The sequence below is a fragment of the Crassostrea angulata genome, chromosome 3 (genome assembly GCF_025612915.1).
Source record: "Crassostrea angulata isolate pt1a10 chromosome 3, ASM2561291v2, whole genome shotgun sequence".
Taxonomy (NCBI): domain Eukaryota; kingdom Metazoa; phylum Mollusca; class Bivalvia; order Ostreida; family Ostreidae; genus Magallana; species Magallana angulata.
The window spans coordinates 19910206-19928450 of NC_069113.1; the positions used below are offsets into that span (position 1 = coordinate 19910206).

An 18245-nucleotide genomic window follows, 5' to 3' on the forward strand; every position below is an offset into this window, starting at 1 on the left:
TTGTTTCTGTGTGTTCACAATGAATCCCAGGGCAGCAGGCAGAAGAAAATTGATAGGAAAAGGTCAAACATGCAGACAGACAGACAGGCAGACAATAAAAGGTTCTGTTGGGGTTTTTTTCTTCGCAAAAACATTCTACTGTAGAAGGAGATTCGGTAATACTTGTGATAAATGAAGCTAGAAATGAAGGACCATGCACCGAGTTCATTTTATTGCCTTAATGATTTTTATAAGTAGATTAAAGAAATAATTGAACACGACCGGAATGAAATTTTGCTAGATTCGTTTTAATTGCAAATTAATGCTGTCTTTTAAATAAGTCAGATGATATAACGATAAATGGAAACATCAAAAGAAAGTGTCTTGCTATTGTATTTCAGAAGTACGTATTTGAATGCATTATTTTCGCATGGAGTAAATTTTATTTTCAGGAATTAAAATGCAAACAATCAAACACTTAATTTTCCATTTTTCAAATGGAATTGAAAACTTACGGTCAACGTTAACAGGCGATGTATTCGCTTCAAGCATGCATTAAAATTCAGGCATTTCGATTGATAAAACTGATACTCAAAATAATTATTATCATATCAATTATCATAACGTACGAATCGTCAGTGAAAAAAAAGATGTTGATTGACCTAAAATTGTGTGTGGCACAGTAAAAACAATTTGTACAGGGTCTCATTTTTCATACTTATAACTGAAATGTTCGGTGGGTGCAATATTTATTGTGGTATAGATAAAGTGGATAGTTTACCAAGGACATTCATATAAATTATAAGCTGTAGCATCTTCCGGAAAACGCCGCGGTAGGGCTGTCACCAGGGGGCACTGTTTCGGTGTCAAAATCGCGCGAAATCGAGACCAAAATGCTTAAACCCTACTGGGATCTTCATTGCATGTAATTGCTCTGAAAATTGGTAATAAATGATTTGCACTTCTTACACCCTTCCTCTTGAAGCATAAATTTGTTCCGGGGGTTAAGTGAAGAATTTCATTGATAAACTGTTTCCATATTCTGTATATTACATAACGCTATTTCCAACTTATTCCTAAAGTTTTAACGGTTTTTGCACATAATTATTTCGTTAAATTCAGATAAAGTAAAATTTAATGATAAATGCAAAATAATGATTTATATATTTACTACTGTTTCTTTATTTAAATATGAGGAATTAACTGACTGTAGGATTGTAGTCGTTTTCTATTAATTTTTTATATTAAAAAAGAAGGTTTTAATGGATTTAACTATATACTAAGAAAATCTAAACGCTTTTTATCACTATTTTTCATAAATGCCCTTGTAATTTTTTTAGTTGATTTAAAAAAAATTAAAGGTGATATTATGGACCAATAGTTAACAACTTAGATACAATGTATCTACAATCGCTTGTCAAATATTTAAGTACATGCATGTTTAGTATCAACTGCAACTGTTTTTAAAACATCAGTGTTTTTTTAAAACAATGCTTATATTCAACCGAAGAGCGTCTAAACGCCATTTGTTAGCCTAAATTCTCTCTCCAAGATTAATTCTGTAAGAACAAATGATGACAAAACATCTGCTGTAAATCTGCTACAAACATAAAAGTGAATTTATTGTTATATAATTAGTAACAAAACAATAACGTGTTCGTCCAACAACGACTACAAGATGAAAGTATTTCTTACAGAATTTTTTTTTTTATTTCTCATGCAGATTTTTCTCAAGATACCTGTTTTAGATACAGTGTAAAATTCATAAGTATTAATCGATAAATCATTCATCCGTAGTGTTTATACACTAGTTTTACTGTAACCTTATCTGCTAGGCACGAAGTTTTCGTGGGAGAATCCACGCCCGCCGAGTGTACAGCGACAATATCATTATGTTTTAGCGCCCGATAGGGTGGTGCAGTTGCCATTTTACATATGCCTGTAATTAACTTCTACACATGAGACCCTTTAACTTTCAATTTTTATGTTCAGAACATTTGTAAAATGTACCGATATGATCCCGTGACGGTCTATCGACAAATTCTGAAACACAATCGATAGTGGCTCCCTGTGTTTGAATTCCCCTTAAAACATAACAATAATTCTAACAAAACCAAATCTCTTCATTTTAAAGATAAGCTATTGTTCTTTCATTTGGGTATCTTCTATACTATCTCCAGGGTTTCTTCCCAATTAATTTACCTTTTAATTATTCGACAAGTCGTGATATACTAAGAATTGTATAAATTTGCAACAGTCATGCTTCTCAACCTTGAAACAAACCGGGTCCAATTGACAATTCCTGGTGACAGAAACAAACAATCTGGTTTCTGCATCAATGCCATTCGATTCTCGCTACTTTTGTCATCACGTGATTATCCGATGACAGAGTCATCGTCTGCCAGTAGAAATGGATGTCCACGTGATGAAAGAATTGAATGATAATCAACGACAGTTAAACATGAATAATAACAATCGATGGCGGAAAATGATTGCCCAATGGTCGGTCGAGCAAGAAATTTTGAGAACTACCATACATTTTGGAGTAATAGATGAGCATCTCATTCTGCAATTAGTAGCAAGAATAATGCTATGTCTGTTTGAAAATCGTTCAAGATTATTTTGTTGAGATTCGCATTGATAAACATAATTATTGATAAATGTCTCTTGATAGCACTAGCACTGAACTATAATTACAAAATTTAAAATCTTCTTTTTTTATTGTTATTAATTAAAGGTAAGATTTTCCTTCTATCTTAAAAAGCCAATTTGTGCGTTGCTAATTTAAAAACGTTCCTTTTTGTCATGCGCGATAGTTTATATACTGTGAATGACATATTTTTGCTCTTTATCTTCCAAAATAAATTGGGTTTCCTCAATTGTGACAGAAATGAAATAAATAACCGATGCCCTTGCTACAGCTTGGCAGTGTGGTATCATCTAAAACTGTAGAGCCGCTCCGAGAAACACTACACCTGTTTCTAATGTGTTTGTCACCTAAATCAAAGGGCAAGAAAATCTTAAATATGCGATCGAGACACCTTGTTCCCCGTTGAAAGCATACACAATTGCTGTGGAAATCTTTTACTGTTGATACCCTTTTCATTTTACGGCCATTAGAGGTTCTGGCCGAAGCCTCGTCGGACAGATAATAGCCGTAACATTAATAATTCCGGGAATATTCAGCCCGATAAGATTTTACTCAAGCTATGTCAATTGTCGGTTAATTAATTGGTAATCAGGAGGAAAAGAATCCCTGGATAAACTACAATAAAGCTAAATGATCGGCATCAGTTGCTGGCCCCACTATCGCCGCTCTTATCGCCGGGGTCACTGGTCAACCGTGGGTCAGAGACGACACAATATCGACACTGCCGATATCTGGCGCTCACTGAAATACCAGAACGAAATTCATACACACTTCAAAAGGAACAATTAACTTTTCACCATTTTAAAAATTACAAATCCGATACTGGGATGTTTTGAATACAATATACCAATCTGTTTATATCAAATATCTTTGTTTTTAATGGTCACTATATAGAAGGGTTCGATTTTTAAAAGCAAATCTGTGCCTTACTAGAACTGATATAATGTCTACCTTTGTTTCCAGCAAAATATACACATAAAAAATATTAACAAACGTACAAGTGCATTTTTATTTTTTGATAAATTGGCCATTCATTAAATTTACTTCATTGAAATAAAAAATTAGGAAGTAATGGCGATGCACATGTGAGAATAGTCCGGGCACACAAAAGTATGAATACATGTATATCACTTTGGTGGGGGCGTTGAATGACAATTGTTCGCGTTGGGCGATGGTCCTGGTTGGTCTAGCTTCACTGAGCGTATCCTTGATGTGTTGTTTGGATGGAAACCTTCTCTAACGAACCGTGGTCGTAGTAACCCATTTCTTCAATGAAACTAGTTGTGTCTATATCATAATAACAACTATACATAAATGAAAACAAAAAAAATTGCAATTAATAATAATTAGTGAAAACTATATTAAAAAAAGTAAAAAAAAAAAAATTGGTATTTTCTAATACTTATGTTCTTTGCTTTGAGCTGCTGCTCAAATGAATAACTTGTTATAATAAACAAGCACCGTGCCATGAGCATATAGCTTTTGGTAGAAGCGGGAATGATGGATGCAAAACCCATTGATGTCATTTCATCTTCCAAGAGCAGGCTCAGAATATGCAGCAATTTTATTTTCCGAAATCGAAAATTCCTCAACAGATAGAGGAGCTGCAATAAACGGGAATTGAGACGCATCCCCATATCTAAATGAATTATATTGTTAGGGTCGGTGCATAGCCAATCTGTCGTGGCAAAATGCAATTGCAAACAGAGACTTTTAGCGAAGCCCAGAAAATGAACTGTCAAAACCAATCGTCAGTCCTACATTACCAACGAAATTGACATTTTTGCCACCAAACCTGTCTTCATGCGTTGTGTTTCTCATCAGGCATTTCTGGACGTACTGCGTACATCTTAAGTTATCTTCGAAATATCTCTGACTGGGTCGTTTGTTTTCATTAGAATTGCTATGTAAGAGGTTGAAAGTTGGTTCCGTTATAATTTTTATCATTTCTACTGGAGATTCTAAGAGTTATTTAACTGCAGTTAATATTTTCTATTGCATACTCAATGGTGATTAGCAGAACAAAAAGGATACATGTTCACCATCTATAGGAAATTTTTATACAATAAATTCTTTGTTAATGTTTCACATCTATTTTAGACAGAAAATCCTACGCACCGATTCACACACTTGGGAGCAAAACGCGGCGCTAAATATCAAAAACATCAATTCTGTTTACCTGCTTTTTCATAAACATATCGCCTAATGGAAGGTTTGCGAAAAAAGCGGAACCACCAAAACATTGTTAAATATACCTTAATTAAATACTTTCTGCTGGAAGCGGTTTCTGTAAAATTAATCAATTGCCATGGCAACACATAAAAAATCTGCAGGGCGGTTCCGGTTGACTGGAATCCGTCGTCGATGTACATCCTGTTTAAACACTTTCCTTCTATTTTCTTCAGCAAGGGTTCTTGCATTCATGTTTCTTTCTCTATTTTTTGTTCTCTTTCAAAAATACGTTTTCATAAATAAAGTCTTCTGAATATATTTTATCCGATTATAGTTAAAGATTGTGAATTTATCGATTTTTGATAGCTCTGTACAACTTTTTTTTGTCCAATTGCCCAAATCTTAAAGGTATTTCCCATATTTACACAAGATTTATGTAGTATGTAGTGTAAAATATACCATCATAATTGATACTCATATATTTCACTTTCGATCCTTTGAAAATTAAAGTTCTTATTTTACATATATTAGTTAATTAGATATTAAAATTTCTAAGAAGATAACAAATTAAATATTTCGATTACGTTGTTAAAACTTTATGAAAATATACTTGTGTCTTAAAAACAAAAGACTTAACTTTCTCCTCAAGGAAATCAATGAAATATGAAAAATTTATTTAAAAGGTTAAATGTCACTATCTAAAATTAATGGCAACCATTCCTCTCAATCAAATTACTATAATAAGTATGAAAAATTTCATGCTAAACAAGTGAACCTAATTAATGAAATAAGAAGCGTGAGAGAATTCCTTTTTTTGTACACCAGTATATTTTTTCTTTATAAATTATCCGTGTAAATGTCAATTTTTGAAGCGATCAATATTTATGAATTTAAACTTATCTCTATACTCTAACAAAATTATTAAATCTTAGTCTTTTGGGGAAGGAGTCTTCTTATACTTGTCATATTGTAAGAAAATCATGAAAAGTTCACATTGTAAAACAGTGTGTAATTTTCTTATTTATGTAGAGAGGTCAGTTCAAGGTCATTATCTTTTCTCTAAACGTGAGGAATTAAAAAACTATATATAGTCATTTTTTTGCCACATTCATTTATTTTTAAATAGTTTGATTCTCTTCTTCAGTAATATGATAACACCAAACACTAACTATATCAGTTGATACTAACAAATTTAAATAAACTAGGATTGACATTAGTTGATGATTTCGGTCAAGAAAAAATCATGTATGATTGTTATTATTTCAAATAAAGTATTGAATAAAATCGTTATTCTACAGAAATTTAAATTGAATTTCACAAAATATTTTGATATATTCCTTTTCGCCACTAATGCATCCAAAATAAGGTCCTTGTTAGATTGTAAACTTTTTATGATATTATTTTTTTGCTAAGTGCTTGTGGTACAATACAAGACTTACACAGCCATTGTCTGCTGTTTAATTCATTAATTTAATACATTTACACAATAAAATATGTTCAAATCAAGTGGTACAATTGTAAAAAAAATATGTGATTCAATGATTTCCAAAAACCTCAAGGTAAAAGAAATTTATTCGAATATACTTTTGACATCTAGATAAGTCAAGAACATGAAAGTAAGTAAGGCATTATTTTAAAAAGACTAACATGAGCTAAGGGACACCTGTATTCAAACTGAACAAAATTAAAGTATAATGGTGTTCCAACATATGTGTCGTCCTGGCTATTGCTAATCTTCGTAAGAAAACTTTTAAACAAGAGAAAAGTTGTCAATGTGACAAAAAACCGGGTTTCTTTTGTGTGAACAGTATCCATATTCATTTTGTCGATCCTAAATAATTAAACACTACCTATCTAGAGAAATAGGACACTCTATATTTAATATTTTGCCAAAATAGATAAATAAATAAAAATGACTAAGTTCAACAGATAGTATTTTTTCACTTATTATCAAAATTCAAAATTTAAGTAATATGCACGATCGATCTGCAAAAAAAAAAAAATAAACTTGAAAACTGTAGGAGGAGTTATTCGTACAAAACAGCTACTCTATATTCAATAATATGTAAAATAAATTACTGAGTTCAGCAGTTGTTACTTTTTGCATTAATTATCAAAAATAAAAATCCAAGAAGCATGCACATCTCTAATATATATACAATTGATATGTAAAACAAAATACTTCCTATCTTGAAAATTGTAGGTGGAGTTTCCCGTACAAAAGGGGTATGTACCCTTATGACAGCCGTCCGCCATTTCCATCATTTCAATAACCGGATTTTTCCAGCGGAAAACGCGGTAAAGAATTATATAAAACGAAGAAAAAGCCATACACTGATGCAGTTATGAATTATTTCATCATGGATCGAATAATATAAACGAAGCATCGAATTCAAAACCAAACAGAAAAGGTTAAGAAAGACGATTTTTTTATCTTATTAAAAATCACAGATGAAAAGAATTGAAAACATGTATATCAAATCGGCATATACCGATATATTGATATCAATGTAAAACTTTCGATTTAACACCCACCCCCTACAAAAAAAAAAACCACCGTTAAAACTTTTATATTTAGTGGTCAGTGATGGGTTTATTATCGTGTCAGCGCCTACCGTAACATTGGTGTTTAGTACTAAAAGACTGCAACTTCAGCCCTTGGATAAGGAACGGTGGCTTTATTAATTTTGATTAATTAATTGTATTTTGACATAGATAAAGTACTAGGAAAATATCAATCGGATATCAATGTAAGGAATAATCGCCATGATGCTTGGTTTATCTTTTAATGTAAATTAACGAATTCAGCATTTATTCAAATTGGTACCTATAGTAACAATCGATATTATACATTATAACCCCCTCCCCTTCGACTGTAAGTTCGACCACGTCATCTTTTTAGGACCTGCTATTTGACATAAACAGTACAAAATCGTCCATATAACTGTTAATGTATTTCTTATGGCAAAACTGACACTTTTTTTAGACAGACACCGAGAAATGGGTTTTGGATTGGTAAGGCCTTTTGATAGTTAAACAATCCTTGGGTCAGTAACGCAATTTTGCAAATGATAAATGTTTCAACTATCACATTATAAACGTTTTCCATCTGGGGTAATAAAATGTTTAATCAACAGGCATTGATAGAAAATACAAAAATGCCAATTAAATTTAGCTCGAAAGAAAGTTACTTGTAGCATTTTATTATCTTTAAAAATGCATAAGCCTGTAGTCAAAATTGTCATTACACCATACTGTTATGCTGTAAATTTTGTATTTACTGCCACCCGGTAAATTCAAAATTTACAACGTGACAGTACCCCAAACCATGTTTTGAAATAAACATTCTTTCATGCTCGGTGTTTTTTACTGCATATTTTTTTCGTCTTAAAGAATGTTTAAGACAAATTTTGGTACATGTATGATCTTCGATTTGATTTAATACGCCAGAAAGATAAATTGATGTCTGTGTTTTCTGTTCAAAAATGAATTTTTTGAGAAGAAAAATTCAAGAATATGAACTCGTCCCCGAATTATTAAAACACAGTTATTTCATTGAAGGCAATTACTGTTTGAAATTGTCGCAATTTGATCGTCTATGGATACATTTAATTTTGATTAACTTTTATGCAGTTAAGCACAATTCATTGCAATTTCTCGTCTACATATGCATTTTAAATTTGTCATATTATTTACAAATTGCTCATTGTTGTGTATTATTACAGAAGCTAGATTTCAAACCTTTAAAAATATAACTTTAGTTAGTTCTATGTAAATGAAAGCCGTAATTAATTTCCAATTAATTTCCAACTTAAAATAAGTTTTTAAATATACTTCATCTGCTTTTGTATTATATCGAATTAATCCAAACTTTGCAAAACATCTAAATATGTCAGTTTTTGGCTACAACCTTGATTTTTAACATTATTGGGTATAATAACCAGAAATATCGATATTAAAACATTTGATATAACGGCAATGTTAACTATATATCTAAAACGAGACCAAGATTTATATAAAACTTAAAATGTGTTTTCTTGAATAATTGTTGCAAATGCAATTTTTCATCATAACAGATCTGGACTTAGTCTAGCATTTGTCATTTCATCAAAAAATTCTTATAATATATCAAACCAGTCTACCACATATTTTACTTACCGCGGGTTGATAAAATTTTCCATTAAATTTATAATGCAACTCATACAATAAAAATGCATGGCGAATAACAATCCCACTGCGATATGCTGTCTGCACTGCATGTTCCCAAAGCAGTTTGTGCAGTTTGTCTTAACCATAGCACCAACGATAACATTAGATAAAGTCTATTTTACAAGTTTCAAACGAAAAAGACTTAAATTATTGATCTTGGAAATCAGATAATAAACGTTTGCAAAAATAAAAAAAAAAATATTTCAAAGTTAATGCATCAATTGAATATCAAAAACAAAATTGTCAATTTAAACTTAATGCCATTTATAAACTATTTTCATTTTTTAAAGAGTGTAGCATTTGTATTAATGTCACAATTAGGAAAATCTCAATTGTAATGTAAAATTTTTAGTAATTTTTCCAAAATTTTTAAAAAATATTCAATGGCCATTTATGTTCATTGACCTACTTTTTGGTATTCAAAGTGAAAAATAACACTACAATAAAATGTCTATAACAGAAAATAGATGGTTTTTCATTATCACCAGTGGAATTTTTTTTCATTCCGAGTAAACGTCCTTAAATGACATTTTTTGACTCCAAACATCCTAGAGTGGTCTACAATTCTGGTTTTTACAGTGTCTTGACTGTTTCTATTTAGAAAAAACATTCCTACAAAAAACAAGACAATCTAAACATTTTATCAGAATATATTTCTTGAATATTTTTTTAGTGTCATTATGGAAAAAGACATATTTTTGAATCACAGTTTTTTTCTCTGGTATGTAAATTTCTCTGTAAACTTTGAATTCTAGCTTAAACTTTATATCAAATACTAGTAAAATTATTTTGATGCTTATTGTTTCAACCTTTATATTTTTCTTATCATGTTTTGTTTACATCACACTTCAGAAGTTCTTAACTTTTGGTCGTTAACGTGACTTTAGCTGTCGACATGGTCAAGAAAAAGCGTATATTGAACGCGTTAGAATCCTTATAAGACGCATCAGTAGTGAAAAATGTTTTCATTTAATGCTTAAATTCATACTTTACCTGTTTTTACAATCCAATAAGGATAAGATATAATGCACCAATGGACATCTAAGTTCTCTGGTTGTAGGAATGAAGCCCAAGCATAACCTACCTTCTTACGGTGTCAAATGAAGACACTAGTTTTCAAGTTTATTTTTTGTGTATGTACGTTGAATGTCCTTCAATTATGCCAAAAGGTGTATGTAATATTTTTACTACTCATATATTATGAGATGTACATGTAATCTTCAATTTGATCATGTTTTTGTGATGATCTTTATGTTTTATATTTTTTCGAAGCTTTGTATTTTGAATATAAGACTTTTTAAAATATATTTAAATATATGTTCTATATGTAATTTACATACTTTACCAGCACTTATTAAGGACACTAGATAGCCATCACTATTTTTAGACCATACCCATGTCCTTTAAAGAAGAGTTCTGCATAAAGATATAGATACACATTCAAACTTTAGAGTTAAAATTCACAGATTTTTTTCTTCAATTATAACATTGCTTAAGGAATCATTTCTAAAAATTAAAGTGAATCTGACCACCAATCCTCTTTAACTTGAAGAACGACAATTTTAACGTTTAAACAAGCTGTTTACTTTATTCGGGAATGCTGGCACCAAGCTTCATGATTCTCCCGATACTTAAACTATCACCATACAGTTCAAGTAACAAGATATATAAACAACAACTAAGTGTCATTTTTAAAATCTAGATTCTTGATAATGAAAATGTACAAATATGAAAAATTGTTTATTCGCGATGTTTAAAATTTGATTAACAAGAATCTTAATGTTGTGAAGGAAACCAGCATGTTTTACCTATGTACAATGGGCCATTGATGATAAAGAGTACTAAAAACTTTTGCTAACAATGAAGTCACCTCTTGTTTATAGTAAATAACAACGTCTGTACGCGCTTTCATGAGAGTTCGTGTACACTCAAGTAAGTAAGCATTATTTTAATTTTGTATTAACTGTCTATTGGTTCTAACAATCAGTCAGAATTTAAATAATGTATATTCAGAAAGTAATGTTTCTCCCAAAACAATGGACAAAAATCAGGATAAAATAAAACACCAAATGTTAATGATAAGTATGATATCAAAATTTTAAAGAAAATTTGCTTTTGATATGATATAGTATACTGTGCAGTATTTACAAATCGATCTTGGATTGATGACAATGTGTGATTTTCTTGCTGGGTCTCCATGGGCTCTTTTACTTATAATCAAATTGGTCTAACTGCTCTTGTCTGTCTTAGATTCGCCAGGACCTCAACATCTACTGTTCTTATTATTTGCAATCATACTATTATAATAAAATTAAATATTTACCCAATTTGTAGATTTTCAGTGTAAGACATCAATTGAGGAATGCCTACTAGACCAATGTTAATAATTTAAATTGCTGTTTTTGGTTCAATCGAATTATTTCTCAGATTAGTCCTATACTGGATGTTTGCTCAGTATTTTGTATCGCAATAGGAAAATCGGTCATCTTTATCTATAATATCTATACTACTATATTAAAATAATAGACTCGAATACCGAGAAATCGGAAGAATACTGTCTTTTGTTTTATATATTTTAAACATCATTGGTACTTGAAGATTACCAATTTGTTTTTATTTTTTCTCAATTAACTTTCGCTAAATAATGATCAACGAAAATTCCTCAAAAAATCCCGGAAAATACCTGGATTTTTTTGGATTTTACAATCTTGCGCTTGCGCAATACGTTCACGCTAACGGGATCTTTAGTTTATGTTTCCACAATATCACATCTGCATGAATAAACTCAGAAATGATAAAACAAATACGGGTAAATTTTCATTGGACTTTTGCTATATAGTTTGTTCATATATATTATTGATTTCTTATGAGAGAAAGTATAAAATAACAAATATACATTTCAACTACATATAAGTACTTACTTTTGTCTTCGTGATGACGACATCGATATGCAATGTCAACCCGTGCACGCACGGGTCAAAGTCTAGTCTTCATAAAAATGTCAAAACTTTTTTTTAGAAACAACTTAAATATATAACTGTATTTATTTGCTATTTTAGGATGTAGTATGTTTACTTTTTGTAAGGTATCTTATGCCTAGACTTAATTACAAATAGTTTGAACGACACAATTAACATTGAATTTATGTTATAATTCTAACGAGTATTAAAAGTAGTGTGTTTCGAGCAATCTTTAATGATAATGAATAAGTGTAGATTAACCACTTAGACTCCATGAATAGAGCCCCACGTGCATCTATAAGACGGGTACATTGGACGTTAACATTCCTTACTGCACCAAATATATGTAGAACTCATTCAAGCTATGAATAAATGAATGTGTTCAACCCCAATTATGTTTTGATACAGCGTAATTTGCTACATTATCTTTAGTATGTAAGTCCAAGATATCACATCGACAAATATGCTTGCAGTTGTATTTTCCATTTGCAGTATCCTGGGAGATCGAGAAGATCAAAATGTAATGTTATAGCTCCAGCATACCGCTAATACTACAGATCATGAGGCCGCCGTGGATCCCTTTGAAATAACAGATCTTCAATAATTCAATTAAGTCTCTTTACTACAGAAGAATCAAGTCGGTGAGTTTATATGACGTTTTTATTGCTCGGATTATCTTTTTGTCTGAAGACAGTCTTCAGACGAGAGATGCACAAACAGGAGGAAAGGTTGATAAGGTTTAATTTGAAACATGAATCCGGTCATCTCATCACATGAGGTATTATTCAAAACACTTATTTTGGCGTATCTGTCTTTATTTAGGGATATTACACTTTCTATGATTTTATCAAAGGGCATTTGTCATCTTTTGATTTTGGTGTGAGTGATATCTAATGTCTTCTGAATATGTATGATAAAAATGCAAATCGTCATATAACCATTGCATTGTTTTGCATCAACCTGCCCACCTACATGTCTTAATACATGTTACAAATAACAAGTCTCCGTACTTTACTCATTGACCCAAATGCAATTGATTAAAGTTTATGCGATATAAATGATATAATAGATATGATAGAGATATCTCCAGTTTTATTCAAGATGTGTTTAGAATGCAAATCTTTAACCATTTTACATCAATAATTCATTTAACATAGTACATGTATATTAAAATGCGAATATTTAGATTAGTTTTGTTTTAAGTCTGTTATATTATCGAGAAATTTAAGAAGTTAATAGACAGCATACTAGAATGACGACAAAATTATAAATCAGTTAGAAGTGATTATTTAAAGACATTTAAATCTATAACACATCTCATCTTTTGCAATTTTTGTGACTTAACATGTCGTGTTTACTGTTGAATGTCAGATTCTAATCTATACTCTTTTAGGTTACAAACATGTGAAAACCAAATGTTGCATAATTGTTATAGAATTGTGCCATTGTGCCATAACGTACACATTCTATTGAAACAATACAAATTATGGAGCATATTATATATATATATATATATATATATATATATATATATATATATATATATATATATATATATATATATATATATATATATATATATACGTTTTCACGTTTCATTTTTGCTATTCTTTTTAAAATTCTGATTCGTAATTTATGCTGCTTACACTTGTATATCCGTAGATCCATTATCCAATGATATTCACTTTTTCATTTTTAATTGCAATATAATAATTTAATATAATTATCTTTCCGTATGATTGAATTAATATAAAAAAGAATCGTTATTGAATATTTGTAATTTGTAAAGCGTTATCATAAAAACAACATACATATGGCAATACGATTATCTTTTTATTTGAGTTGAAAATGAAGAATGACCTTGCATGAGAATCAAGAAACACTTGGATACATCGCCATTGAAAGCGAGACAACTCATCTCATACTTCACGTTTGGAAGGCATCTCTTCAAATTTTTTTCTTATTTTATAATTTAATCATCATAAAGTTTATCTCATTACAATTAACAATTTTTAATGTGAAACGGTTGGTAGTAAACAACCGTAAAATATGTCTTCAAAAAGGTTTTTTTCTCTAATTTTCTAATTTAATTATCATAGTTCATCTCATCACAATTAACAATTTTTAACGTTAAACGCTTGGTAGTAAACAATCGTAAAATATGTCTTCGAAGAGGTTTTTTTTTTCTTATTTCATAATTTAATCATCATAGTTTATATCGTCACAATTAACAGTTCTTAATACGACGGTTGGTAGTAAACAAAAGTAAAATAAGTCAGTCTTTGTAATTTGCAGTTTGTTTTAATTAAAACCTAATTGTGACATCTTTTTTCGTTGAATAAATGCTTTGAATAACTAAGCATAGTTTTTCTTTAAAAAATATCAGTGTTTTTTAATGTGGAGTGCATACGATACAAATGTCACCAACTGTAGTGACTGACGAGATATTGTGCACGAGCTATGACGTCATTGCTGTAATCGTGATGGGTCGTATGCTGGTCGACATTGCTCCAAGAGTCCACGTGGTCAATACCAGCGTTGTATGCCGCTAAACCGCCTAAAAATAGAACACAGAAAGTACTGAACATAATAAAGCCATAACATCAAAAAGCTAAGTTAAATGAATAAAATAAAGATCTTCTTTTAAATTCAAATTATTTACTCTTTTGGTCCACAAAAAATCTGTCGAAAGAAAATTTATCATTCATCTGATACATACTTTTTTTGATATGAAAGTCTATGGCTGTTGAAGTCAATAAAAGACGCAAGGAATGAATTCAAATGAAAATCAAAAGGTTAGTAAAGAAGAAAATTTAAAATCTTAAACTTAGTTACAAATTAAAAAAAAGATCAATGTAATCTTTAGATTGATGGTCTAAAATTAAAAAACAATTGATCAATATCATCTTTAGATTTATGGTTAATTGGGTCTTAACTGACGTGGCTTTTTTTGTCCCCTACCGGTTTTCACCAGAGGGGACTATAGCTTTCCTCTGCGTCCGTCAGTCCGTCCGTCCGTCCGTCCCACTTCAGTTTTCCACACTTTTTTTCTTTATGCTTTTGAGGAACAATATGAAATTTGCTGAACAGCTTCACAATGTCTAACTACAGATCAGGTTTACACTTTTGTAGCGTCTGGTTGACATATTTTCAAGAAAATTAATTTTCTGTATTTCAATTTTTTAATGTTCGGGTTTGATATTCTGCATAACAGTGCATTGTTTTCACAATTTCCACAAACCGGTAGGGGACGTGTATTGCTTATGCAATACTCTCAGAATGCTTGTTATTATAAACATGATCATTAACAATGCAGTAAAATATTAAGTCGATATTTTTTAATAACAACCCCCCCCCCAAAAAAAAAAACACCAAAAAAACACTACCTTATAGATGATTGAGTTTCAACAAAATATAAAAATGCATTTAAATTTTTTTGAATTTACCAAACATCTGAATCTAAATAACATTTAAATAACTAAAAAGGGTACTTATCTTCTAACCTTGAATGTGTTGCTCTGACAACCAAGACGGAAACTTCGTCTGGATGCTTTTAACAAAGGGCAGTAAAACATATTGGGCCATCATAAGAGCATGGTCACAGGTATTCCAAGGGTAAGATGTGCATGTCAAGCCTACGTTTTTATGGCATACCAGGCATGAACGAGTATCGCACTAAAATTCGTGTATAGTACAATGTATGGGTAGCTATGGTAGAGGAATATTTCATGTTGTATGACAAAGAATAGATTTTGTTACCGCACAACAAGAAATGGTCTTAAATTATGTTAAGCCGGAAAGGGGGTACCCTTAAACATCGATGTTAAGTCTTTTGCTAAATATTGACAATTTAATTATTAACATTTTCGATATTACATTGATATTACATTGATCTAAAGGAGTCTACAGAATCTATTGTTTTGCGAATTTTTAGACAATACAGCAACCAAACTACAAAAAATGACTTACTGGCAGCATTCCGTACTCAAAATGGCCAGCATTCCAACCACGTGAAACAGTAATGTCAGCACCAACATTTGTTTCTCGGCTTGCAACTGCGGCAATGATGGCTGGATGAATGCCTTGGAAACGATGATGTAGTACGTATCAAAAACATCTACTTGATATAAGGTCATTGTAATAATTGGATGAAGCATTGACTTAAGCAACTTACAAGTAAACTGTCCAATTTGCTCAAAACAGGCCTTGTAAGAGTGAGCCAAATTGTACGTTTTTGAAACATCAAGTTGTGATGATTGAACCCCTGAAGAAATAAATGATGAAAGTTTGGCATATCATTATTAGAAAAATCACTGAATTAGAAAAAATCACTGAATTAGAAAGAATTTACTGGTAATTTGATTTTTGTTAAATAGGCTCAGTTTACCTCCATTGGATTTTCCAGTCGGATGTAATAGGGTAAAATCTCCAAAACAGGAATAATCTGGAAAAAACATCAAAAGATTGATTACAGCACGCGCGCTCCGTGCATTATTTACATAATCATGTAGAGCAATGTGTGACAACCAGAGGGAAAACATCAATATCCCTCAACAGATATTTTCCCTTAAGATATACTAATCATAATCATTCTAAAAAATATACAATTGGTATTGTATTTGTAATCATTAGTGTAGGTAAATGAATATGTGTCCATATTTATTCATGTTTAAAGCGTTTGGTTGTACTCACTATATCCCTCTGTTAACGATATAATCGTGATAATCGTGAAAACACACAACCACGTCACCATTTTCATGCAGAGCTGGTCAGAATAAGAAAAAAAAAACTAAAAACAAAATAAGACATGAAGCTATATTATAGTGGTTTATGCAAATTAATCGGCATAAAAACACAATTGTTTATGTAAGACAGACTACTACTGCTTTTTTGCTTCGAAAAAAAAATTAAAGGAAAACTACACTGTATGATGTATGGAATTTGGTTTGGAAAGTTAATGGACTTCAAGCATGCAAGGATAAAACAACAATTTGAGTTAATAATTAATTTATTTAATAATCAATTTGGGTTGTTTCTCAGGTTTGTTTGTCTGTCTGTCTCACGACAAAATTGACACGAGGAGCTAGTCGTTTTCTGTTAGGTATAAATGGATATGCCCTCAATACGACCAAGACAAAGATCAGATTAGGATATGCTGGAATTGATTTGGCCATTTACTTAAAAGGACCTCGAGTAACATCATCGGTCATCGAGACTGTGCTCTTCTGGACACAAGAAGGAATGGGAAAGGGGAGGCTCAAAGTCGTCACTTTTATTTTTATTTCCATAATCTGCGACAAATTATGGAAATCAAAATAAAAGAACAAATTTGAAGTTGGGACACATTCCAGAAGCTAGCCGATGACAGACGACAGATAGGAATGAATACCTCCCGTAGCTGTCCTAAAAGTTAGAGGCTTTATGGTTGGTAAGCAAGTAAATACGTTTATGTCATTTATTTTTATAGATAAACTTTATATGGAAGTTTTTATATTGTGTATCTTTCTCCTTACACAAAGACATGTATCTGATTTCAACTGGGGTTAGTTAACAGAAAAGAAAATTATATTTTTAAATGAAATGATTGACAATTACACTTGACAATACATGTACAAGGGTACTGACTTTAATATGAAAATATACCATTTTTTTTTCATATACATTCTTTGTGGTGCTTGCAAATTTTAGAAAATATATGCGATATTTAAAGAAAATGAATAAGAAGAAAACTACCTGAAGTGTTGACCAGTCCTTTATCGCAATGAAACGTGATCCAGAGTAGAATAGGGTAAATATATAAATTGTGCAGACGGGGTCAGAAGCCCTTGTTCTTTCGACATGCAGATATTGCGCGATAAGGATCTCGTGTGCATTGCCTCATTTTTTGTCCGTTGATCAAGAACGTTAGAAAATTTAGGTTAAGAAAGTAAGAAGAATCAAGATGTAAGGTAGGATTATTGCTAAAACTTTCCTAATTATTTTATAAATTAAAATTTCTTTATATAAATCTTTAAAGAAGCTGATTAATTTGCATGTTTGAATTTTCTTTTTTGACAGGACAAAACCTCAAACAGTTGGACAGAAAGAGCATTGTTTTCCCAGTACCAATTAAATGTCGTATAATTATTATTTTTTTTACAATAACATGCCTTTGTGGTGTTCTATAAGGGAATGCGGATTGCGGATTGCGACCATGAAGGATGCAAAGCATTAAGTTTGAAAAATTTAATTTTCGCAACAAAGTCAACATCAAATATTGATAAAAACATTATATA

The 18245-nt window shown here is 31.0% G+C and overlaps 1 protein-coding gene across 1 annotated transcript; it reads right to left on the bottom strand.

Annotated features, from left to right (window-relative positions):
- Positions 1-14232: 14232 nt before the first annotated feature.
- LOC128178719 (glycine, glutamate and proline-rich protein-like) lies at positions 14233-17736 on the bottom strand. The gene is made up of 7 exons (XM_052846014.1): positions 17704-17736; positions 16663-16735; positions 16358-16414; positions 16145-16234; positions 15940-16052; positions 15474-15645; positions 14233-14527 (listed from the first exon to the last, which is right to left on the bottom strand). Exons 2-7 carry the CDS (start codon positions 16727-16729, stop codon positions 14391-14393), a joined length of 636 nt encoding a protein of 211 aa, XP_052701974.1. The 5' UTR covers positions 16730-16735; positions 17704-17736; the 3' UTR covers positions 14233-14390.
- Positions 17737-18245: the final 509 nt, after the last annotated feature.

Coding starts and splice junctions, on each gene's coding strand:
- LOC128178719 (XM_052846014.1), bottom strand. CDS start 16,729: ATGAAAATGGTGACGTGGTTGTGTGTTTTCACGATTATCACGATTATA. Junction 16,235..16,357: donor GACTGGAAAATCCAATGGAG/GTAAACTGAGCC, acceptor TTATTTCTTCAG/GGGTTCAATCATCACAACTT. Junction 16,053..16,144: donor GCAAATTGGACAGTTTACTT/GTAAGTTGCTTA, acceptor ATCGTTTCCAAG/GCATTCATCCAGCCATCATT.